Below are 26,238 nucleotides of genomic sequence, written 5' to 3' on the forward strand. Positions count from 1 at the left end.
ACACTTCGGGCAAAGTGAGATCATCCTGGAGCTGGTGCCAGTCCCCACTGGGAACATCTGACTCAACAACATCTTTCTAACGTTTAAACTTAACTTTTTACTTTTTTTTTTTTTTTTCTTAAATGCTACAGGCAAACTAGAGTACCATACTGGGGGAAAAAAAAAATTAAAATTATACTGTTGATGTTGGGAGCCAGAGATGCCACCATTTTGCTGGACTTAGGTGACACATGGATTGGATTTCTATATTTGCTCTTTGTTGGGGGAATATGGAGCTTGAGTGGAGTTTCTTTGAGGGCTTCAGAAACACAAATGCAGTGTTTGCAGGTCAGCTTATTTATACTTGCCTGACACTATCCATGTACAAATTGACCGGTTCCCTCTTGAACCCAGTGTGGTGTTTTTGTTTTTGTTTTTGTTTTTTTATACGCATGGGGGAGCCTGCAAATAAGGCAGCTGCAATTATGCAATTATCTTGAAGAGTGAGGTCTTGCTGCATAGCCTGGGCTAGTGCTGGGTGTCATTAATGCTTTAAGCCCTGGTCCTTTCTGCTGGTGCTCTGGATCTCTGCTGGCAGGCGTCGTTGGTTATTTGTTGGTGGGGCATCTTTGTTACTTTTCTCTGTCTCTGCAGGCAATGGGTCTGATTTTCCAGGAGGGCATCTGGGAACAAGAAAAAGCTAATTTAGCAACCACAGGGTCTGCTTTGCAGACGGCTGAAATTAAATATTTTCATTGTCTTCGACTTGTCTGATATGAAGCCCAGATTGTCCCTGCTTCCTTTCTGCTTCCCAGTCTGGAAAGAGTCTTACCAGTGGAGAGGGGCTTGCTAGTCATTAACAGAACAAATTTTTGAGGGGAAGAAGCAGCATTGGGGACCTGAGAGGAGTAGGCTAAAGATCTGAGTAGACATTCCTAAGCAAAAAAACCCCACTGTTTCCTAGAGGTCAAGTGTATGTGGCCCTTTGCAGATCAGCTGCTCTGAGGACAATTGCTGCAGGGAAAATTTTCAAGTGTAGCTCTCCTCTTTTAAAAAAAAAGTGTTGAAGCTCCTAAAAAGAGGTAGGAGAACCAGAAAATGGCTGAGCAAAGAAAATAGGTTGAGTCATGCTGAGTAGGAGCTGGGATCAGCCCATTAAACTCATTGATGAGGTGTGCATTGCATGGAAGTGTTTGGAAATGCTTGAGGCTGCCAAAAAGCGTGTGTGTGTGCAGCAGTGACTGGTTCTCCGTGATTGGCACTAAGAAGACTCCAGAAAAAAGTGTGGAAGTGCTGAGATTTCATAGCAGGATTACTGATGTTCTAACCCACAGCCTTCTGTGTATGTGGTTCAGCATCAAGGGAGGTCTTGCCTGAAGACATCACTACTTCTTTTCAGTCAGAGATTTCTACCCAGACACCAGCGTGTCTCATGAAATTTTCTCCCCGAAGACCCATCTACAGCGAACACGTGATGGAGAAAAAGGTATTTCATCAAACCCAGCTTGATGTCACTCAGTGATTTGAAGTGTGCAACCTGTTGCCTTTTGCAGTAACATTCCACATCTTTCCAGTCTCATCTCCACTGTTTCGATTGTTTCTTTAAAGGACGGTTGAGTTCCAAGACAGAAGTTAGCAGCACTTCTGCAGCAGGGGTAGGGAGGTGGATGCCATTCTGTGTGAGTATCTGATGTTCACTTGAGGTTTGCTGTTGCTGGGAGGCCTTGAAAGGTCAGGAACATAGTTTATTCTGTGTGATAATTCTTCCAGCACTACAGCATCACACTATAACAGAACTGAGATGCATCAGACTTTCAGTAGCAGTAACTGAACAGTCATCAATAGACTCAAATTAGATGAAAAAGAGACTGAAATTGGAGGAGACACTCTTCATTCCTGTGAAACCCATATATGAATCCCAGTTGTGTGCATCTGCTAGCAACGTTGGTTAAAGTTTTCCATTGCATTCTTCCAATTTCTTTTTAGCAGTCCCTGTGGAGCACCAACACGAATGTTGTCCTCTATTTTCTTTTTCCCCTCCACGTGAAGTACACGGTGCCTCATTCCTACAGACCTGTAGGGCAATATCCCTCAATTAAGAGGGTTTTTGGGAACGTCACTGAAAATATCCTCTGTCATTTCTCCCCCAGGTTTATTTGTATTTGAATCCAGTGGCAATGAAAGCCCTGGGGAGCGTTGCCCAGGAGGCTGGAGAGTGCATTGCTGGACTGCAAGTCTTTTGCCTCCCTCTAGCGTTTAATATCTTTATTTTCTTGTAAACTCTTGGGACTGAATTCTGCCATGACCTGACTGCCCAAGGTCCACTGCACACAGAGGAAGAATAAAAGGGAGTAAAAAACCCCTTGCAGATCTTTTAGACCAGATCCAAACTGACTTGGATTGCGCCCTGCTGATGTACGTCAACTTGGGAGCATCTCAGTTCTAAGCACATCCAAACTGTGTGGTTGCAGTTGTATCTCTGTGCTTCTCTCTCTCATTTAGGATCATTTCCATGTTTAGTTCTTGTTCTGCATTGATGCTAATCTTGCCCGTGTCAGTCGGTGGAACGAGATGGAATCTTTGGCTCAGAGGCGAAGAGCAGTTGCATAACTTGCCTTTTTAAAGGTGCTGAAAGTGTTTACACGGGGTAATTTAGGGTCTCTGAAGAAGAGGCATAGTTTGGCTAACAGTTCCTCTGTGGTTCATTCAGATCCGTCCTTCTGATACATCCCTTCAATGATCAAAGGCAAAAATTCATTTCTCCGTTTATTTTTAAACAGTGGTGATTTTGGAGAAAAAATACTTAAGTGAAGGAATATAAGGCTTAGTCCTACTGATGGGACTCAGTACTTTGGTAACCCAGATGTTGTGTGTGTACTGTGATTCCAGTCTGGAAGGAATCTTCCCTGGCTAATGGGTGTCATCAGTTTAATTTCTAAAACATTTACACTACTGGCCTCCTTGTAGGTACCATCAGCCCTACAATGGGTAGCTGGCAGTGAAGGGTGGGAAGCTTGCAGTGATGCCAGCCACATTGATCCTGCTGTGCTGCTGAAACAAATGCAGACAGAACCCTCCGTTTCCCGGGGTTAACCATCCCAATGAAGGTACGCACAGTCAAACCCGATTCCGTGGACATGAATGGCAAAACCGCCCATGACTGACTCTTGAGGAGAAGAAATCCTTCACCTGAAAGATGATGTTGTTCTTTTACAAATAAATTCTTGCAGGTGGATAAAAAATGCCCGTAAAATCTCAGAATGGGTCCCAAGTCAACAGCTTAGTGTCGGAGTGCTCAGAGCTTCGGTTTTCTTTTTGTCATATCTCTTTAAACAAATAGTTATTTGCTAAGCACCCAGAGTGTGATGATCTTTTGGAGATCACGGAGACAAGCAACAGCCATCACTATAATTCAAAGGATGGCTTTTTAAAAGGGTTCGCTTATCCTCTGTGCGGTAATGAAGTGCACTGCTGTATAAATGAAGAAAAGGGTGAGTGGTTTTTATGCCTCGGGACACTATCTGCTCCCTGCAGGGGTCAGCAAGACTATTTGCTCTATCATGGAGAGCATAGCACTAATAGCAAGGGATTTTATGCCTTATATTTATTTTCCACTGAAGTGTTAAGGCCTGAACTCTGCAAGAAGCAAGATATTAGCCCTGATGGACTAGTGGTTTGCTAAGGTGGTGTATTCTGCATTCCTACATCCGCTCTTTAATTGGATTAGCTTGTAGTTTGAGTGTAACATGAAAGTGGGTTATCTTCTCTCTGTGCTTTACGGGGACACAGAAAGCTTTTTGTGAGTCATAGATCCAGTCTTATCGTGTCTGTTCCAAGGTAGTCATCTGACAATTATACAACTCATCGTATTTTCAGCTGTTAAAAGTGAAAGCAAAGCTAATAGAGCAAGAACAGAGCTCTCTACAGATTTAGTCTTTGTGTGGATACCTCCTGGGTCTCTGAGGAATTCAGGAGGTCATTAAGTACGAACTGAAGAGACCAAAGGGTTGGATGTTAATATTTTGCCCAAGTTTCATACTGCAAAAACTACATAAAGCTCAGTATCTCAGAGAATATAGCTTGTACTAGAGTTATCTTATAGACCTGCTAAAGGAAGCCTTCCTCATTCTTGCTCAGAGATTCTTGTGTATGGTAGAACTGATGGATTCATGGCAAACTCTCCATACCAAGGTATTCTCAGGTACTTGCAGACCCATAGCATGTGTCTGCACATGCAGGCAGGACGGAAAGTTGAATGCACAGTTTTACAGAAATCTTCAGTGCTTCAGGTTTTACTCTATCACAATTACAAACCTGAAAGATGAGAAATGACTAGTCATCAGTGGCTACCACTCTTGGAAAGAATTAAGTTGATAATTTCTGACTTAAACCAGTACCAAAACATGAGTTATATGATGAAGACTAAGGCCATACCTTTACTTTGCTGTTTATCTAATGTTTTTTGATGATCATACAAGCCTTCAGCTTTAGCAGCGATGAGTGGTGTGAATGTCAGCAGATGAGCAAGTCACTGGAGCTGAACCCCGGTGAATGTGATTTTGCAATTGCTTCACTAGACCAGAAATGACAGCAGATAATTGATGATGTTTTGGTTTCTCAAAATTGTTAAATCTTGTTGAGTTGTGGATTAACCATGCCATTGGTGGAGAGGTACCCAGATCTGGCTCTGTGTAGGAGACTGTGGCTCTGGAAGTGGTATCGCAGCAATCATGTGGTGGTGTGCTGGTAGGATCTGGGAACTGGTAATGATTAAACCTCCAGAAAACTGAAAATAACAAACAGCAATAATGTTAACAGACCTTTTGGCAGCCTCTAACACAGTTGGCTCCTCTGTTTCATGGCGGTAGAAAAATCATTCCAGTACCACAGGTAATTCAGTCACTGAGCTGTGATTTACCTCTTCACAGAAAGCAGCTGAATATTCTGAGAAGTGAATGTCCTCTTCTTTTGAAAAGAAATAAGAGAGAATGTCATTAGCTTGGGATTTTCCTGAAGAAGTATTTTTTAATGAACAAAAGATTCCTTGAGACCTAAGCATGCTATCCTGCAATCCTAATTTTCTGGCTGTCATTTTCAGGGATTTCTAGAAATAAAGGTGAACTTTTCCCAAATACTTCACCTGCAAAACATGGCTCTCTAAAGATTATTCTCTGGACTGTATGCTCCAAAACAGAGCTCTCTCACCTGGAAGCATTGAACAATGACTCTTGCTGTTCTGTGAAATTCAGAAGATGATAGGTGTAAAGCTTCCTCTGTGCCAAGCACCTCAGTGGGCTCTGTGCCCAACAGGCTTCCACTGAAGCAGCTATTAAAAGCAATTTTTCTGAGCCACGAATGTGTCTCTCCTGTCTTATTAGCATAAGCTGCGAAGCCAGCTGCACTGTGGAAAATTTCACGATCTGCAGAGGATCCATGAGCTCATTGCTTAAACAGAACCCATCTCCATTCTTATGAAACACAAAAGGAATTGGTCTGCTGAGGGAGGGGAGTCTGAATTCTTGAGATACCTCAAATACAGTAGCCTGCCTGCTGTTCTAATGCTGTGAGTAGTTAAGTCAGTTCTCAGCCCTGCACATCGCATATAAATACGTTGGAGAGAGTGTAGCTTGCGTCTTGTGGAGAGTCCTGGGTTAGAATAGAACAAGAGGGAACGGCTTTAAACTGCAACGGGAGGTTCAGACTGGACATTAGGAAAAAAATTTTCCCAGAAATAGTGGTCAGAGTGGAATAGGCTGCCCAGGGAGGGGGGAGTCCCCATCCCTGGGGGTGTTTAAGGGCCGTTTGGATGAGCTGGGGGGGGATGTGGGGTAGGGGAGAGCTTGTATGAGGCTCGATGATCCCGAGGGGCTTTTCCAACCTGAACGATTCTGGGATTCTGTATAGTAACATTCCTGCCTTTTCCTGCTGTCATGGGAACAGGGGTACTGCCCCCCTTTGTGTGGTGCCTCGGGGCCTGCACCTGGAAGATGTTTGCCAATTCCTACAAGGAGAGAATAAGGACAGAGCTGCAAGGGGACCAAGAGTGTTTATGTAACCCTTGGCTTTAGGGGGATGCCAAGAGGTTTTTTTTTTCTTAGGCCAAAGACTGTGATGCTTATAAAGAGCATCATGTGTGGGTTGCACTCGGATAAATCAAAAGTACCCCAAAGAGTGTTTGTGCACCTGAGCAGTTCGAGTGTGAAAAGTGATTTTTAGGGCAAGGAGCAAGTGCTTAGCGCCTTCGCTCTTGCTGCTCGTTCCCTGGGAAAGGACGGGACCAGCGGGCCGAGGATCTTCGAAACCAGCCCAGCCCCTTCTCCGGGCGAGGCGCGGAGCCGCGGGGCCGTTCCCTCCCGCTGTAACCGCACCACGGCAGCCCCGGGCCCGCCGGGATGCTGCCGGGCTGGCGGCGGGTGGCGAAGGGGTCCCGGGGGGAGGCCGGGGCGGCTTTTCCCGGCGTCTCCGCAGCCCCACCGGGCCCGGCCGAGCCCCACCGGGCCCGTCCCGCTCCTCCGCGCCGCCAGGGGGCGCCGTGCGGGAGCGCGGCGGGCCCGCGGGCAGAGCGGCGGTGGCGGGAGGAGGGCGGCTGGACCGGCCGCCCCGCGCCCCCGCTGCCCTCCCGTCCCTTCCCCTCGCCTCCCGCCGCCGCCGCCGCTGCTCCGCCGGCCCGGGGACCGGGGGGGCCGCTGCGGAGCTTTGGCGGGGGTGGGGGGGCGGTGCGGCGAGCGGCGGCCGGAGGATGCAGGCGGGGCGGGCGGCGGCGGGCTGCCGTTCCCGGGTCGGGCAGCTAGAGAGCAGTGCAGGGAGCGAAATCCCGGCCGAGGAGCCCCTGCGCGGCGGCGGCCGGGCGCTGGGAGCTGCCTTCCTGTCGGGGGCGGCTCTGGGCCGGAGGCCGTGAGAGGAGCCGAGCGGCGGCGGAGGCCCGGGCCGGCTCCCCTCCGCTCCCCGCTCCCTCTCTCCCATGGCGGAGACTAAAATCATTTACCACATAGACGAGGAGGAGACACCCTATCTGGTGAAGCTGCCCGTCCCGCCGGAAAAAGTCACTCTGGCCGATTTCAAAAATGTCCTCAGCAACCGGCCCGTGCACAGCTACAAGTTCTTCTTCAAGTCCATGGACCAGGATTTCGGGTGAGCGGCTGCGGGCCGGGCGGGGGCTGCCCCTCCTCTCCTCCCCGCGCCCCTTCCCGCTGACAGCCGGGAGGTCTCTGAGCCTCCCCTCGGCCCCGGGCCGGGAGGCACCTGCTCCGCTGGCGGCGGCCGGCGGGGCTCCGCGACAGCCCCCCCCCGGCTGTGTGCGGGCCGTGCCAGGGCGCTCCGGGCCCGCCGCCGGGTGCGGCCCTGCCCGCCGCGGCGCCCGCTCGGCGCTAGGCCCCGGCGGCAGCCACCGGCACCCCAGGGAAGCCGCCGGTGTCGCCGCTAACATGGCGGCCCGGCCCGGCGGGTGCCGGGGCCGGCGGTGCCGCCGTCACCCCGCGGGCGGGCGGGCGGCCCGGGAGCTGACAGCCCCGGCCGGATCCCCGCGGAGGCGAGGAGGCCTCTCGGTTCGTGTTTCAGTGACCCCCCCGGGCGCGCTGGGCGATGACCGGGGCGGGCCGGGCTCCCTCGGCCGCTCCCCGCCCGCCCTTTCGCTCCGGGCCGGAGCCAGACGCCGGGCAGGGGATGGCGGGGGGGGGCCACGGTCGGACACACCGGCAGCCACCGGCCGTAGCTGTCACCGTGCCGGGGCGAGGCTGGTGGGGCAGGAGCGCTTGGCCAGGGCGGGGATTTCTGAGGAGCCCCGGAGAGCCGGGCTGCGGATCCGCCGGGAGGTGAAGCCTTGTGCCAGGGCAGAAACGCCGGGCGGAGACCGAGGAGCCGGTTGTGGGTCTGCACTGGCGCGGCGGGTGTCGGGCGGCCGGTGGGCGAAGGGGCCGCTTCTCCCCGGGGCCCGCGCCTCCTGCTTCCCGGGAGTGCGGGAGAAGAGCGGGCCGGGCTTCCCTACAACCTTTGTGACCGCGTAGGCCGGGTTTCTGGGGGTGTCTAGCATCGTTTTCTAGTCTCCGCACACAACTGCGCGTTGCACACCGACAGGGCTTATTTACGGGCATAATAAAATAAACCAATAACCCCCCCCCCCCATTTGACAGTTTGCCAGAGAGTAACTTTCAAAATGTATTAATCCTTTTGTAGCAAATCGCTTCTCTTTGTACTCACATCTGTCGCTGGCAAGACAATTTTACATATTTCAGTGCCAGTAAAAAAAGAGAAGGTTTGTGGGAAACTAATATGGACCTGACTCTCAGCTAACAGCGTGGCTGAGGTGTAAATTTTACATTTAGTGAGATGTATCATCCCAAACATCCTTTTACATCTTGTGTAGCCTCTTTCTTATCTGTGAGACCTGAAGCCTTTTAATGTTAATTGTGGTTTTATCCGTGGTGGAATGTGGATATTGTTTGTTGACACGTATTTTTTATGTGGCGAGTTGTTAGTATTGGCGTGTTATTGTAGGAGTGTTCATGTATTGACTTCTTGTTTTTCTGGACCGTGAAAACATTTTTTGGGAAACAATGATACAAACTGTTTTCAAGATACGGTCTTTGAAATTGTCTATTCATAAATTTTTCTCCTTCACCCCCCACCCTCAAGTAACAGGGACACGTACCCTGCAGTTGTATAAATTCAGGCTCTTAAGTTTTTCTTCTGCAACCTCAATAAAGGATGTTGGATTTGTTGAGAGAGCATGTGCATTCATTCCTACTGCTTCAGAAATTTAGTACTAGAGAACGTAAACTGTGCTGAGGCGTGTTGAGCATAATAGGAAGATCTCTAACGTGTTTGGGCTGTTCTTGATCTTTGACCAGGTAACAGAGTTAGTAGCATAAACCCTAGAGCGGATTCTTCAATTAGTCTCGAAACTGGGCTGAAAATTGTCCGTTACTCTTGTGTTGGTTTGGAAATGGAGAGATGATGGGCTTCGAGTGGGTGATGAGGATTAGGACCTGTAAATTCTGTCTCTTGTTTAAACTCAGGTATTACTGAATGCATTAGGGTGGCAATCCACTGTCTTGAGACAGCTCAAAGTAACTATAGATAGTGACTCCTGCAAGCCAGTAAGCTGTCAGTCACATTTTTGTTTGCTTTTGTTTTGTTGGTTAACCAAATTTGCGGTCCTCTCTGAATCCTAAATACTTGGGAAAAACAGGGAATTGGAAGAAAACTCATACAAATTTCAGCTGTATTAGCAAATGTTAATAGTAAATAGGGGCTTTTTTTCATCGTCTCGTCTTCAAACTGACTTTTTTTTTAATTGTTGTTGTGAATAGGTAATTATAGATGCAGCTGCCATAACCATAACAAAATTGTGTATCTAATTTCTATCTTATGTGCCTGAAAATGTTCTCCAAAGAAATTCTTTTCTGTGTGTTCTGTAAGTGGTACTTAGTCTTAAACTACAGTAACATTTTGGTTTCAGCTGTAGTGTTCTACAGTTCTAGTCTTCTGTTCTTGACGTTGCTCCTCGGTGGCTGTGCGGAGCTGTGATTTGGCATGGTGACCGCTGCTTGGCAGGGCGGTTTGTAAATCCCAATGTGGAGTGAAAAGTACTTCTTGTGTTAAGAAAGCAAATGTTTTCCAGGAGAAGTGGAGCCTCCTTGAGAAGCCAGCGATTGGGAACTGACTTCGCAATACTGCACATGTTGTTGTAATTAAGGCACGGCCTTTCCTGGATCCCGAAATAAAGTAATAAATAATTGTGTTCAGAAACAGTGGATGCGTTGAATTGTTTCCAACTGTGAAGGATAGAGTTGCTGAGGATTGGAGTGGAGTTGGGTTGGGGACATTGGAGCCACGTCCGGCTGTGTTATGGAACTAAGCAGTTCTGTGTTTTGTGTACCTGTGCTGAGTTACCAGCCTGCTTTCAGCTTTGCTTCTTGGAAAGTGCAGGAGAAGAAAGGTGCAGGTGCTGCGTATTTTCTTCTGAACTTCCATTATAGTTTAATTTACTACTTTGCCTTTTGGTCTTAATGTTACGCTATCAGTAAAGCTGTGGAAAACAGATACAACGTGGAACCTTCATCTTGGTTTTCCTGGCAGGGTTACTTTGACATAAAACCACTTTTCCCTGTGCCATTTCATTCTCAAGGGTGACTTCTGCACTAGCTCTTGACGAGATGGACCTGTCTTTATTCTGAAAGCCCATGTTTTCCTGCTGACTCCATCTGTAGATATGATGTTGTTTTTAAGACGCAGGATGTCTGTGTTCTGACTTTAAGACTCAATCCTTGGAAGTGCTTTGTAGCTTCTATTTTTATTCTAGTTGGTGGGAAACGAAACAGGGACATTACAGGAGCAAATTTATTAATATGATCATATCTACCAGCAATGAAATTCAGAAAAGCTGAAATTTGTGATATGTGTTTTATAGGCAGGGAGCTGTGTCATCAGCTTGCTTAGTTGCTTACAGCGACTGATTCTTCCCTCTTGGGGAAGGAGCTCAGAGGTCACTTCCAATCACCAGAACTCTTGATTCTAAGGTTACAGCCACACACATCCTTGCAATAATGTATAACGCAATTTTGTTGACTCTTTGATGACTGAAAAATGTCAAATAATGACTACATTTAAAAATAGAGCTATAATTTTTGCTCCCTGGGCATCATGAATGAAGCTCTGACAGCTGCATAAACTGTGTTGGATTTAAATGGTTCATAATGAGTCTGTTTGACAGATCCTGTAAGAGGAATTCCTATCTGTCTGCTCTTAAATATTTGGTATTTCCAGAGCTTTTCTTGTAAAACACCATCACTAAATTCAAAATTATAGATGTATATGATCCAAGTATTGCCATAAGTTATGTGTTTTAATTTTACTAGATAATTAGCTACTTTGAGACTCCGTGATGCTGTTCTGGTCAGCATAGGATGCTATGCTGTGACAGGATTAGAGCAGGGGAGATTCAGAGGCAGAACCGTACCATTTTAGGTCCATACAAAAGCTCACACTGATAAATAGACTCTCTCCTGCATTGTTCTGGCTTCCTTTGCTCTGTTCAGTCAACATGTCACTGGGGCAGGAAGGGCTCATGGTGTCTTTCAGTGCTGCAGGATAGGAAGAGCAAGCCAATCTGCAATCTTTACCCATCGAATACCAGAGTATGTGTCTGTCCTGCCATCCTTCTGGGTGAGGTTCAAGTCCTCATTCTTTCCATTGTGTGAACTAATACTCTTTTGATTACACTTCTTTAGGGAGTACTTTGAGGAGTGGCTTTTTAAGCATTCCTTTGGTATCAGCAAAAGAACTTCCTTTTAAACTGCACTTTTAGGTGCAGCTGTTTCTTGGGCAGAAATTGATTTTCTTGGTATTTAGTGTGTTGAAATCTAGCAAGCAATTGTGATTTAAAGCAGTAGGAATCCGGTTTGGGATTGGGATTATGAGCTGAATGGGGCAATTTTTGATAGAAGAGGAACACGAGAAGCACGGTTTTGTGTCTTTTCTCATGGAGCCAATGGACCATTTCTGTTTTCACCCTTGCCTAAGAGGAGTCCTAGCTGAGAAACAGGAATCCTAATTGACAAATGTCTAGCTACGGAGATGCAGAAAAATTTCATAATTTGGAAAGCTTTTAGAGTCAAGATACTCAAAAAAAAAAAAAATCACCCTCAAAATATTTTTTTATAGGGGCAAATGAAAGTAGGAGTTGCCTATTTATCAGTGAGGCTCAGACGATTGATGCTTAAAGTGCCATTGGGACACTGGACATATCATTTGGAAAACAGAAAGTTGATTTGTATGTTACATTCACAGAATTCCATGGTTATTGAATGTAACTATGAAAGCTGTTGTAAAAATGCAGCAGGCAGAGGAACATTGGACAAAACCCATGGAAGTCTTAGCTCTGCCTGTTCTCTGTCAATCAGGTGCCACAGAGTCCTAGACTCTGAGCTAACCAGACTCAAGAGGAAGTTTTTGGCCAAAACTGCACTGCAGGTAGGATTGTGCCTTTTAGGTGGACTCTGCTGGGATATGTAGTAGTAAGAGCATAGCTTTGGGTTGGGGATTTTTTGGTAGTTATTGCAACAAAGATTTTAATGAGGTATTTTTGCTGGTGTTTTTAAGGAGATCCTCTCAAGACTAAAGAGCAACATGAAAGGAAGCCTACCTCCACACTTGTTTGAAAACTGAACAAGCAGGTGACAGAGGCTGATATAGGTCAGTTACAGGTAGGAGTCTGTCTTTTTTGAAACAGAATAAAATGAAGGCAAGTGATTCATATTTGCATTAGAAAATATGGAGCTGGTAGACTAATGTGCAGAGGGGGCATGTGCTAAAAATAACAGTTTAGGAAAATGATCTTTCCAGCTTTGTGACAAGGATTGATACCCACAGAGTGAGTCTGTATGGATCAGAACTAGGCAAGGGGATGTTGAGGCAAATACTATGATCAAAGCTCTGGCAAGGGTTTTAGCTGTATAAATGGAAAGTTTCAGAGATACCACACAGACGACAAGACCTAAATGTATGTTGGATGTGAAGGTCTAGGGAGCAGTCAGAGAATTCAAGACAATATCCAGGTTGCTATCCTGAATGATGGGCAGGTAGATGAGCAGATAACTTTTGGCCTTGAAATATAAGTGAGATGATCTTTACAAAGCAGCCATGTAGAATCTCCCTCTGAGTTCTTGTTTTCCCATGTGCTTCTCTGTCTCCTCCCTGTTTAGTCTCTTTTACCCTCCATGTTATTGAGGGAACAGGGTGTTTTAGCAGGGGTGAATGAGTAAGGAAGTAGTTCCATGAGGGCAGAACTAGCAAAAACAGCTTCCTGGAGATGTGTGTCCCTCCAGTGTTAACCCTCTGTCTTTTCTCTGTCATCTCGGGCTGCTTCATCGGTTAGTAGATACTCAGAGGTCTGAGATACAGTGACACTGAGAAAAACCCAGCAGTTTACTGGACACTCGATTGGAAAGGGTTGGGGCTTCAACTAGTAATGAATGCAGTCACATAATTTACCATAGAGATCTTTGCAAATGCCTATGGCATGTTTACTGAAAATATCTTTTGGATGGCAAGTGTGGCTGAACAGACAGACAAATAAATGGGTTTTTTCTAAAGATTTTTTTTTTTTTTTAATCCTGTACCCTTTTTGGCCAGGTTTGCCTGTCTGTAGGCTGGGAAGGAATGATTGCATAATAGTCAAAGCTGTCTTCAGGTCAGGCTGGGACAGCTGTTCCCTGGGATGTAAACAGGCATGGCTGACCGAGAAAATGAATGCAAGGCATGTTGCAGCCCATGGCTAAGATTCATCACCCTTCTCTTCTGCTGCTGCCAAGCTTTCCTTTGGGATGTTATAGCAAGGGTAGGTGGCAGCACTGAAGCTCTGGGACAGATCCAAAGCTTGGTGAAGTCACTAAGAAGAGCCTTCCTCTGAAATGCACTGAATTTTGAGCCAGGTTCCAGCTGAACTGTTATGTCACGTGGACAATAGTGGTTCAAATGTGTAACTTGCAGTGGGAGGAGAGTGGTTGGTTAAGTAGATTGAATTGAAAAGATGCTTGGATTTTTAATAGTTCTTTGATACAGGTGATAAAACTGAGGATGGTGACTCTGACTGTACAGTTCAGTGGGTTGGTCGTGGTTCTTTCCAGCTTTCATTTCACGCAGCGTGGTCTGTGCACACTTAAATGCTGTAAACATGGCAGAAGTCTTGGTCTGCTGTTAAATGGAGGAACTTGGAACTGAAGGCCAAGTTTCAGGCTGAGTCAATCAAATAAATGTGGAATAATGTTCTGAAGATAGGGATTACTAAGAGCAGGTCCTAGGCCTAAGTATCTGCATCAACAGCAAGCACGTAGAGGCCGTCAGGGGGAAGGAGAATTCTTAAGACTGGAAGGGAGAATCCATTAATGCCTGCAGAAAGTTGAGAGTACTGTTACCTCGTGAAGGAAAATGGATAGTTGCGTAGTTAAAGCACAGAGTTGAGACTTGGGAAATAGAAAAAAAATTCTATTCAGCCACAGATTTAGGCTTGGACTCAGCAAAGTACTGAGAAGCACTGAAGCCTAGTGCTGAATTGAGGCCTGTGTTCGCTGCTTGCCTGAAGAGAATAGCCTTTATTTCTCCTAGCTTTCTCCCATTTTCTCTGCTGAAGTTTATCAACTTTCTGGAGACTGCAGGTCTTACTACTTAGGTTTATGCAGCATCTAGCACTGTGGTGCTTTTCTGTTTGCTGACATCAGAAAGCACTATTGTAGTACAAATAATAAAAATATGTATAAGAACACCAGCCTAATAGACCTCAAAGCTCATACCTCGTAACCACACTAGGTTAGCTTACACATATTTTGCCGAGCTGATTCTGATAGCTGTCTACAGTACAAGTCACTGCTTATTTTAACGTCCCAACTGTAATGTAATCTAAATATTTAAAACAACCACTTTTTCTGCTGGAACCTGAGGACCGCTCTGCTCTGAGGGTGGAGTATGTTATATTTATTAAAAGCTAATGCTATGAAAACATGCTAAAGGGATACATCAGGTTTGGTCTGCTTCCTGTGGCTAGTGATCTGCAGTGGGACAAGTTAGAAAAACAAGTTTACTACTGTTCATTTAATGAACACCTCCACATAGTGTAAGCACAGTTTTGTTTCTCTTTTTTTTTTTCCAGGTAGACTTGTTTTGGCTTAAGAATACACACGCAGTCTGTACAGCTGTTGGAAACATTAACCACCTCTATAGGATTCAAGTTCAGCAACTTATCTATGGGCTTGCTGTATCTCTCATTAAAATTTGCCTGTGAAGTATGTTGAATTAAATGGGATTTATTTAATAATAATTTTTGAAAGATTATCAGCATTCTAGCCTGCCACAGGAGAGTGAACAGGCAACGAGGAGGAGATCCAGATGCACCAGGAGGAGATCCACATTCAGCTCTTTGAAACCAACCATAAATAGCTATGGAATAGTTTAAAATTTGAATTAAGGAATTAATTTACATACAGTGTTAAAACCTGTAAAGATTTCCGTGGTATATTTGAGATTAGCACAGCAGGCTCCCTTCACTTGGATTGTGCTTTCTTCCTTCAAGCACGAGTCAGGCGTTTTCAAAAATAGCCTTGTTCACGCTTGGATTTCAGATTCCACTTTAAATGCAGCCTGATAGGTGTTACTTTGACTGTGTGCAACCTGGTTCAGTTCTCATTCTGATTAGTACTGTCAGAGAATTGTTTGGGAGCACCAACCATTTATTTCAGCTGTTGTGCCACAGTGTTGGGTGGAAAGGCTGACAAGGTGGTGGTTACTGGAACACAGACAGTGATTTTTCTGTAAATGGCATCACTCTGAGAATTCTCTCCCTGTTCTTCTGGTCTTTATCTTCTTTAGGAATCATGACATGTTTCAATTTGCATGTCTTGATAATTAAAGTTACTTCCTTTCTCTCTTTTTTTTTCCACAACAGTTGGGATTCCTGTATATTTGGCTGATTAGATATGTTGTTGTGCTTGATATGATCAACAGTAGATTTTCTGCTTTCATCTTTACGTGAAATTCTTTCAAATTGTGATTATTTTTTTTTTCCCTTAAGTTCTGGCTAATTCTCACTCTCTTTTCTGTGTTAGTATCATTCTTTCCTTGTAAGTAGTCCTTGAGAAAGGCTATCCATCCCTGTCTTTATGCAGCTGATATTTGCCTTGAGACTATACTAGACCTCAAGTAACTTGCAGTATATTGTAGTCTCCCCACTGCAATTTTGAACACCTTGTGATTGGCAGGGATCTGGTTTGCTGTTAGAATTTCTTTGCAAGGACCCAGTGTTTTAATGTTCTGTTGATTGAATATCTTAGTCCACTGTCTCCATTGCTACTTGGTCTAATTTTAACATCTCCAGGGTGAACGTGTAGGATGATCACTTGCAATTACAGCAGTGAGCTGTGTTTACAGCCTCTTTGAAATAAGGAAGGTTGAAGTTTCTGTTCCACCTCCTTTTGTGTTAAATAACTTAGGGATATCAGCTGGTGTTTGCGAAGTGGTGAGCCTTTTTTATTTTAAATTTACTTAAAACTTCTACAGCACAGAGGCGTTGGTGTTTTTTTTTTTTTTTTCTATGTTTATGGTAACCTAAAAATGAGCAGCATTATCCTTGAAACTTTCAGCAGTGTTGGAGCCCAGTCCTATACATATGTATTACTGCAGTTTATTCTGTCTAGCTTTTTGGTTCCTTAAAACGCTGAGATTTCTGGATTTTTATTTGGAAAGGAAGAGAGAGGAAGTGAAGTGACACGTATTAAACTTACTGAGTAAATAGAAGAGTTTTATTCCTCTTTTCAGTCTACGTGGGAAAAGGTATTTCTGTGTGACTTGACCATCTATTTTGCAAGTACTGGAGGTAAAGTCAGACTTTGTCACATACCAGATAATCCCGAAGTGAGCGAGTAAGTTCTGTCTCTTTTGCTGTGATATCTACACTAACTGAAGCAGCTGAGACACCTAAAGAGAACTTGAGAAGAAGGCTCAAAAAAGTGGCCGTGTCCTTCCAGTGACAGGCTGCCACAGATAGACTTAAATTATCCTTTGTTCCACGATATCTAGCTTTGCCCTTGGACTGACAGGACTCAGCCTGTTGTATAAGAAGCAAGCTGTGCTGTTGCTGCTCCTTTGTTTGGATGTTTTGGATAGCTTGGCTCTACTGAATAATGGAGATGAGGTGAATGCCCACTGATAAAAATGGACACAGCACTGAACTGAGACAGATTAATATTCCTTGGTCCTGTAGTTACTTTTTTAAAAGGCTTGCTCATGCCTCTTGCTTAGTCTCCATTTATCCCACTGTTTGCATTCTTTATGCATAAGGATTTCCCCGTAGTTTACTAAAGCCAAAGTCTCTAAACTACTACTTTGTACTGAAGCAGTTTGATGGCTAATTAGTTATGAAATCCAGGACTGCATCTTTTCTTTGGCTGTGTTATTTATAAAGAAAACAAGTGCCTCGTCTTTTCCTAAATGTCTACTTTATGTGTTCTAATTGTGTTATTACATGGCAGTAATTAAGACAGTCCTGCAACGGATGCTTGTGTGATCTTACCAGATCAATCTTGAGTAAATGTCAGAGTACTGTGGCCTTCAGTAGCCAGTTTTTTTAAATCCCTCTACATGTAGTTAGTGAGAAAAACACATGTAAATTCAATTTAAGTGCAGCTACTTGTTAAGAATTCTACAAGATGCAGTATATGCAACCCTGGTTCCAAAGAACTGACTGTTTTCAGACAAGATATACTGAGTAGGTGGATTGGGAAAATTAAAAGGGGGAGTAAAGCCTTCCTGACAATCTCTAATATCAGTTTTACTGTTTGTTTAATCTGAGCTTGCTTTTATTCACTTGGTTGGAGTGCAGAATCTGGACAGATGATGAAACTCATCTGTTTTTCTTGTCCCAGCAAAACGTGTTGTTTTCTCAAAATCATTTAGGGTAGTTCTAACTTTACTTCCAGTCAAGTTAAAGGAAAACCACTTCTGAACATCTCACCATTAGTGTTCAGTAATACAGTCTTGCCTTGCTTATCCAAGAGTTCCAAGACAGGTTTGTTGTTTTGTTTTTTTTTTTCCTTATTTTTCTTCTGTTCAAAGATCTAGCAGTGAATGCAGGCAACATTGCTTTTAAATTGGTCCGCATTGTTAGTATAGCTCACAAAGCTAGTATTGCAGTTGGAAGCCTAATAGTAATTGAATCAAAACATCTGTTTAAGAGCCTGTTGCCCACAGTAAAATATATGAAAGTTGTAAAAATGTCCTTTCTCAATAGAACAGCACCCAGTCTGTCTTGGTCTTCAGTTTAAGCGTGTACCTGTATTGCCCAAAGTAGTCTTGTGGAGGCTGACTTGAAGTGGTATCACTCTGGAATTGTGATATGGTTCCTTTCCCTGATACAGTGGGCCCTGTGAAAAAGCAGGACTGAAAAAGAATCAGCCCTATGTTAGCCTGATTAGAAGTGTAAACCTTTACTTCTGCGTGCTACAATCCATGATCCAAAGACTTACCTTAGGTTAGCTTCAAACGTGCTGAAATGTTCCACGTGGTACAGAACTGTGTTAGATGTAGTCCATCAATAGCCGTTTAAAGTATTTTTGAAAGTATTTTCTCATTATGAATTTAGTTGGCCTAAAAATCAATGTATTTAAAAAGGCAAATTCATAAGATATTCTCGAGGAAGCAGCATCTGTTGATAGTAACATCCGATATTTTTTTTTCCCCTCTGAGTTCATGGCAGCTCCCACTGTTTTCTGACCCTCTTTTACTTGAGAATATACAAAAAAGCAAATTCCTCTCCTTACACACCCTCCAAAAATTGGCAGATAGATGATATTCTTCTGGAGGAAAAAAATGAAGAGGTCATGCCTGCTCTCCAGAAAACTTGCAAATCTAAGAGTTGCATCCAGCTGTCTCCTGAGAAGATCTGTTCAAATATTACATTTTGCTTGTTTTCCCAAACATAATAACCTCAAGGTGAAAGGTACCACTTGGACTGAAAATTGCATCAGTTTGTGGATGGGTAACTGGCTTTTCTAGCAGAAATACAGTGTCTTATGGAAATGCATAAGCCGTTTTTTAGTCATCCTTATTCCTGCAGGGAAGAAAAGGATATCTGTAACCATCTTTATTTTTGCAGGATGCTTTTGTCTCATTGCTTTGTCCTCTACATGTGTGTTTGTGTGAGAACATGATATAGTGAAAATACACTCCCGTATGAGCTAAAAAATACAGAATTTACAGCCTTTTACATATCCACCTTATAAGCAGAGTCATGGAGGTGAACTGGCTTGTCATCGTGGTGCTTTCTTTTAAGGGTATCTGGTACTTGAAGAATGATTTTGCTGCTACTGCTTCATCTGTTGTTTGTCTTTCGGCAATAGCAGAAATACTTGTTTCTTGGAGCCAGGTGGTCTTCTTGGAACTCTTGAGTGAATGTCTCTGTGGCCAAGTAGGGGATGGGAGTGGGGGCTGCCTCTAAGTCCCCGTTGCGGTGGTATCCATATCGAAGCATCACTGCATATAGCAGGTGGAAACTGGTGACACACAGAGCTTTTAAACCCTAATTTAGTCAAATGCTTGAATCTTATTACTTAAATCTCAGAAGCAAACCCATTCATATGTAGTACTGCGCTTACACAGGTGTTCATTGCTGTTTGTCTCGCTCATAGGTCCCAGTAGGGGCCTGATTCAAACCCCTTAATGGTACCTAGAAATAGTTAATAGTTAATTCTGATGGACTTTGGGACAGGCTCTTCTGATAATATATTTGTCCACGTTTTGTTGGATATCAAAAGCTGTTTGGAGGGAATGACTTCCGTTAGGTTCTCTTTTGTGGGATTGCAAGTGCTCCTGAAAACAGATTGAGATGCTCCAAGCTCTGAGACCCTAGAGTTTGGCTATAAATATGCATAGTATATAAATGACCCTAGATTTGGAAGCTTTTATTTTCAAGAAGAAAATGCCTGGTGAGAGAGGATGCCATACTGAGAATGTATGTGTTGAAGGGAAGAGGGGTTGGTCATGGCTAGTTCAGCACAGCTGGCTCTTTGGAGATGAGTTTTAGAGCCAATAAAGATCGATGACCTGGGTCCTGAAAAGTACAGTCTTCCTGTTGTGCTGACTTAAGGAAAAACTATGCCTGTGCTTGAGCTGGCTTTCTCTTGTCAGCTCCACCAGTGTGTCTGGGTGAGTTGTTCCACAGTGAGTATCGGTGTTGAGGTAGTGAGCAGCAGGGATAAGGTGTGAGGATGCAGTTCTCGGCGTCTTCTCTTAGCCTTCAACTCTTGTTCCAGCATCAGAGCTAAGAGAAGATTTTACGTGTACATCATATGTGCAGGAAAAGCTTTGATGTACAGGCTCTGCTTTTTCCATCTGATTATTGCTTGCCTTATAGCAAAGGACATTTGGATTGGCCTGCTGCTAGAATGTCATTTTCCAAAGTAATTAAGCACCAACTCATGGATTAATGAGCATTTTGAGGAAGGGGGAGGATGTCACTGGTGATTTTGCTGATGCTGTTTTGGGGGTTCCTATTCTCAGAGAAGACTACTGGAGGCTTGTCCTCTAATTTCTGCTGTAGAGTTTAATCAGTTGAGACAAGTTGCTGAGCAAATACAGAAGAATTTAGAGTGCTTGAGGAAGGAACGACCTAAATAGTTGCCCTATGATTCTGTTGTGACTTATTTCCATGTGAAATGTAAGTAACTGAGGGAATAAAGATAATTTTTGGTTATTTCAGTGGCCTTGGTAAGATAAAGTATGAAAATCATTTGGGAGAATATTTAAAGCATACAAAACATGATATTCTTCACTCAGTTATTGGAGTGAAACACTTGAGGATAATAAGAGAACCCCTTCACCTTATGTCATTGACTTGCTATGGATCATTTGGCTGTTGGTTTTACTTTTACCTGTTTCATCATTTCTGAAGAAGATAACATCTTTTTGAAAATTGCTCTGGCTCTTTTTTTATCAAGCAGGTGAAGTGAGGATTGACATTCTTGGCTTTGTTTGGCAATAAAATAAGACCACGTATGCCTAATCAGTATGAAGATTTCTGATTTGGATGGGGGGTGTCTGCTGCAGGCAGAGGGTGACCACGATGCTGAAGGTGAACGAGCTGCTTACTGACTGGAATGTGACTGAGGGCTCACTGCATAGGACTGAGGTACGGGAGGTGGATCCTGAGGCCCCTCAAGTCTTCCAGGGATGGCATTTTCACAGCAACCTGCAGTCTCAGTTCTAATGACTGAGCTATGGAGTCCATCCAGTGCTCTGGAAAGCTGCTAGGTTTGCATAACTCTATTTTTAAGATATCTCTGATTTTGGAAGAAGTGTTTTACAGAGGTCGTTCAGCAATTTGTGAGAAGCAACTTTAAAAGGGAGCCTCCAGATTTTATTTATTTACTTTTAATGTGCCTTTACCTTTCTGAGTTCTTAGGTGTAGATGTGAGACATAGATGCATTTGGAAAATCCTTAGCAAGTGTGCAAATCCTGTTTGTTAACAGCTGTCTTACTATGGGTAACTGGGACAAGAGCTTGTGTTTTAACCACTGTTAGGCTGTTGAAACCAAACATTCATCCCATAACAGTTTAAGAGAAACAGATCAATTTGAAAATTGCCTCTCAGAGTTGCATTAGTTGAATCCTGTCAGAAACCCACGATATTTAAATGAGTCTCTCCACCTTCCCTCTTGGAATGTGAAGAGAAGAATGACTGTGTGGGTTGAGGCACTGATTTGGGATTTGAGATCTGAGTTCAGTTTTCTCTCTTCCAGCTACTCTGTTTTTGACCTTGAGTGAGTGATCTAGTCCCCGATATTACAACCAGTTAAACTTGTGCCTAGCTTAATTTATGTACGTGAGTGTTGTGCCTTTGGAGGAGACTGTAAACACGTTAAAATCACGTGCCTAGGAAACTTGTAAAGAGGGGATTTTACTTTGGAGTTTCAGTCCTGATTTGTAAAAACTTCTAAATCAGAGTAAAACTCCAGCTTGTTTCAGACTAGCGTAAATGCAGAGAGTTTGCACTTATGGAAGTATACCAGTGCAGATGCGTGGTATCTTATCAGATTTCTCTTTCCTTTTGTTTTGCTGAGTCGCAGAGAGGCTCCTTCTCCCCTCCCTGCCCCACTGCTTTTTGGCAGTCATTGTTGTAGAAGTTCTTCGCAATGACCAGCTTCAGTGATTGTTCCATTTGTACCCACGTAATATTTTCCATTGAATATACTATTGTGGTTGTAGTCCTAAAATTACATAAATAAAAATAATTTGCCAATGCAGAAAGAATGGAACTACTAAAAGAGTGGGTTTGCAAGACTTTTTGGGGCTACTTTTTGAATATGTTTATTTTCAGTTGTAATTTATGACCTATTTTAGTTATAGACCCAAACTGAAAAAGCGTACAATAAATGGAATAAAACTAATGGAGCCAGAGACTTGCCTGGTACAAAGGTGAAGGGGGAGTAAGGATGCATGACTTTTTCTTCATTTGAAAAAGAATATGCAGAGAAGTGTCTGACATTAATTACATTTTGCTCTTACTGAGGAAGAAGTTGTAGCAAGTGGTGGCAAGATATGAGTGCTGCAGAAGACATCAGTAGGAATCTCTGGACCAACCGTGTTGTTTCTAACTAGAGGTGTTAGTTAAACTGTTGAATTCAAGGGAGAGGTTGGATTTCTGATGTCACAGGGAAACGTGGGGATACTTACTAGAGATTGCTGAGCAAGTGCAAGGCTTGCAGACATGCTTGACAAGTTCCTTATTTCAGTCTGTCATGGTTTAACCCTCAGCCCCACACAACCACTTGATCCTCCACCCCGGTGGGATGGGGAGAATCGGAAGGGTAAAAATGAGAAAACTCATGGGTTGAGATAAAGACAGTTTAATAGGTAAAGCAAAAGTGGCATATGCAAGCAAAGCAAAACAAGGAGTTCACTCACCACTTCCCGTGGGCAGGCAGGTGCTCAGCCATCTCCAGGAAAGCCGGGCTCCATCATGGGTAACAGTGACTTGAGAAGACAAAGCCATCACTCCAAAAGTTCTGCTCTTCCTCCTTCTCCCCCAGCTTTATATGCTGGGCATGACGCCGTATGGTGTGGGCCATCCCTTGGGTCAGTCGGGGTCAGCTCTCCCGGCCGTGTCCCCTCCCAGCTCCTTGCGTGCCCTCGCTCGCTGGCCGCGTGGGGTGAGGAGCAGAAAAGGCCTTGACTCTGTGTAAGCACTCCTCAGCAATAACTAAACCATCCCTGAATTATTAACGCTGCTTCCAGCAGAAATCCAAAACACAACCCCATACTAGCTACTATGAAGAAAATTAACTGTACCCCAGCCAAAACCAGCACATGCAGAAATCCTCACTGGCTTCAGTGGTACTAGAAACTAATCCTGAAATGGTACAGACTGTGCCTTCCAAAGAGCTTTGAGTATTTGGAATAGAGGTAAATGAAGTAAAGGCCCTGGAGCCTGTGTGAATGTGCAGCTGGAGCATTGGTAAGAACTCTGGTGGTTTCCTTGCTCCTTGATGACTTGCACAGTGTGTCCTGATCAACCTCGAGTGCAGGTAATGGAAGTTTTCATTGCAGAGTGAATTTAGTTGTTCTTCATGCTGTTTCAGGTCTCTAGCTTGTAAGAATTACCTATAGGGTAAATGGAAATCCTGTTCCTCATGCTATTAGATGCACCTGAAGTGATCAAATAGTTAATATTAAAAAGCCTGCCTCTTCTGTCTTTCAAATTGTCCCAGCAGGGGTTGCATTTCATGGTTGACATTAGCCATGCTGTTCCAACTCCTGCTTCTTTCACATCCTGCTTTTCATCCCCTCTCCCTCCTTACGTTTTTTTAAATACATCTCTTATTCAACGTGGTTAATAAGCAAATTTGTCATCTGCTTATTTTTGTCTTTGCTAACACTCCTCCCACCCTCCCGTTCTGACCAAATTACCAGTAAGCCAGTGAATTGAAGATAATGCTACTGTGAATTATCCTTTGCTGCAGGGCAGCTTTGCATGTGTAGTGCCAAGCTGACTTTAGTTGGTGTGACTAAAACCAGGCAGTGCAGAAAGAACTGGGATTTTCATTCCTGACAGGAAGGGGGGCTCATGGGTGCTGAAGGGCAGTGACTGAGCTTTAGGAGGCATCTCCTTGACAGGTTGTTCTTTTTTATGGGGACATCTTTGGCTGGTCTGTCTTAGCCTTGTCCTGTGGGGTTGCTGCATCAATTGCATTTGCTCTTCACGTTTGTAAAAAAAGTGGCAGAGACAAATACAGCTTGGTTACTGATTGTTGTCCATACGGGGAGGGATCCTTTGTGAAGGTGGGTCTCATGTTTTGTGAGGCGTAGTGTAAACTCCTACTAAGAAAACAGTCCTTCCTCTGAAGAACTTACATTGCAGCTAAGCAAAAACAATCAGAAGAACAGCAGCATTGCAGGGTTTGGGGGTTTTTTTTGGAATGAGAGGATCACGGTGCAGTAAATAATGAGCTTAAAGTAAAACTTGGTGAAAAGAGAGAGGTTTGATCCCCACCTTTGTATATTTTGTATGCACACAAACGATCTCTCCTTGGGGGGAAAAAAGGGTCAAATATTCCTCTTATCCTATTATGGTATAACATGAGCTTTCTTTAGAAGAATCACTTCCGAGGAGGCCGGAGCATGCTAATGTAGCAGTCCTTCCACCTGTGGTTTTTGTGTTTGGGTTATGCAGGTAAACCCTTCTGCTAGGACAGCAGCTGCTCTCTGGGTCCATGAAGTTCTGGGACTCGTTCTTTTCGTAGAGGCTTTAGCAGTAAGTATATCTTAGATGCACAAAGAGAAAGGAAGAGGGTAAGTTTTGTGTCTCTCTGTTAGGCTCTGTTAATCAGACACTCTCAGGGCTGTCAAATTGTGAGCTGTGCAGTTGAAGTACTGTTGTACTTCGCTTGCATTCCTATTCCCGAAAGCCACAGGGAAAGGGAAGTGTTAGGTAGAACCTCCTCCTATGCTTGGCAAATTGACTTCTACTTAACCAAAAGTTTTTTCAGACTCTCTTAATTATCATGGTGACACAGATGTGATAGGTGTGAGCATGTAAATAAAGCAGTTGGAGTCAACACTCTAGTTTTTCCATCTAGTGAGTAAAGAAGTTCCGTCGTGCTATTGTTTCCACTGATAATTATTAAGCACTAGTAAAGATTTTCAGCTGAGTAAGAGCAGTCTAGAGAATCAAGACCAAAGTACAGTCTAATGTATTTAGAAGCAAGTGTAGGATTAGTGTACGTACAATAGTTCTGGATAATATCCCAGTCATCCCTCTGGAATATTAAAAGTTTTTCAGTCTGCCTAAATACTGATGTACTAAGCTGAAATGCATCCCCTCCTCACACACACAAAATAACAAAATGTCAGGAAAGAGAGAAATCCATTGAGGTGTAAGAGATCTATCCTTTTTAAGACATCTGTCCTTTTTCTTTACATGAAATAAAAGTGGAAGTAATAGAAAATGCGTGAGTAGAAATTACAGTCACACGTGAGTAGAAATTAAAGTCAGGGTCTAGGACCGTGGCCTGGGACATACTGGATACAAGAACGAATTCATGACATAATTATCTAGCCAAGCCTGGCAAACTGACTAAAGGTTGCTTCCAGTGATTGCTTCTGGATGCAATTGGTTTTGACAACCTTGAGTCTATCACTGTCATTCCAATAAAATGCGTTGCTTCAAATTAATCAAAATAAGACCTTTCTTCTTTTTTATAGTCCTAGAAACTCTTGAGTCTTATTGTTCCTTTCTCCTTTTATCCTGAGGGCTTCTAGGAGCAATAGCAGTGGTGATTTGTCCCTGGATTCCAGACTGACAAAAAAACTTTACGATATGTCAGTTACTAATTGGGGCACTGTGAACTCTCAGCAGCAGACTGAACATCATCATCAGAGCTCTATGTTGGATTTCTTTGAAATAATGTCATACAAATCAGGAAATGGCTTTGTAACTCTGTACACAGACGGGACACTTTTGTGAACTTCCATGACCTTGGGGATCTGGTGAGGTTGAGTGATGGTGCTTTTGGGTGGGTTTCTAGGTTGGAATATAATGCTACGGATGTTGGATTGTTTGAGGAGTTGGTTCAGCTTCCAGTGCCTGGGAGTTGAGTAGTAGACAGGTCAGCACTGTCCTTTGCCCCATTGTTGACAGCCTCGACAGACAGGCCAGGGCTCAATCTGTCTGTCTCTGAAAACACGTCTGTTTGCAGCGAGACGTTCCTCCAGGGATTGAAGGATTGAAGCTTCTCATCTGCACTTGTTGGATGAATGGAAGGTTTCATTCTCCAGGGTTAGGAGTCTGTTTAAACTTTCTTTGAGTTGGTAGTTTTCTCCTTCCTGGAAAATCTCCACTCCTTCACTCCAGTCAATACCTTTTTGCTGTTTTGTTCTCATAGGACGCTGGATGTCACATTGTCCTCAACTTAGCAGTGGCCCATGCATCTAAAAAAGGGTGAGACAGACGTGTCCAGCGCTGCACGTGTGGAATAAATGTGTTTCTGATTTTCAGTACTTATTCTAAGAGTTTGCCTCAAATATTTCCTTCTTCACAATTTGATTTTGTTCTTTAAATCTTAGGCATTTAAGTTGTAGACACTTGTGAAATCAACTGCACTGCTGGCAAGTGATTAAGACCTTCGTTGTAAGAAATGTTAGCAGCTCTCTCTAGCTGCTATAGGAAACCTGTCTCTTAAAAATTGCATTAGCTCTTAAAAACCTATTTTAAGTAGTCA

General features: G+C 43.9%; 1 protein-coding gene across 4 annotated transcripts in view; it reads left to right on the forward strand.

Annotated features, from left to right (window-relative positions):
* Positions 1-6,626: 6,626 nt before the first annotated feature.
* Positions 6,627-26,238, forward strand: part of DVL1 (dishevelled segment polarity protein 1) — a 104,230-nt gene continuing 84,618 nt past the window's right edge. For 2 of the 4 annotated variants that reach the window (XM_074924599.1, XM_074924600.1), the window contains exon 1: positions 6,627-7,110. In XM_074924599.1, coding sequence (XP_074780700.1) covers positions 6,941-7,110 — 170 coding nt within the window. In that variant the 5' untranslated portion in view covers positions 6,627-6,940. The remainder of the gene's footprint in view (positions 7,111-26,238) is intronic. The other 2 variants (XM_074924598.1, XM_074924597.1) reach the window with 2 other exon arrangements.

Source organism: Athene noctua, chromosome 22 (assembly GCF_965140245.1).
Source record: "Athene noctua chromosome 22, bAthNoc1.hap1.1, whole genome shotgun sequence".
Classification (NCBI taxonomy): domain Eukaryota; kingdom Metazoa; phylum Chordata; class Aves; order Strigiformes; family Strigidae; genus Athene; species Athene noctua.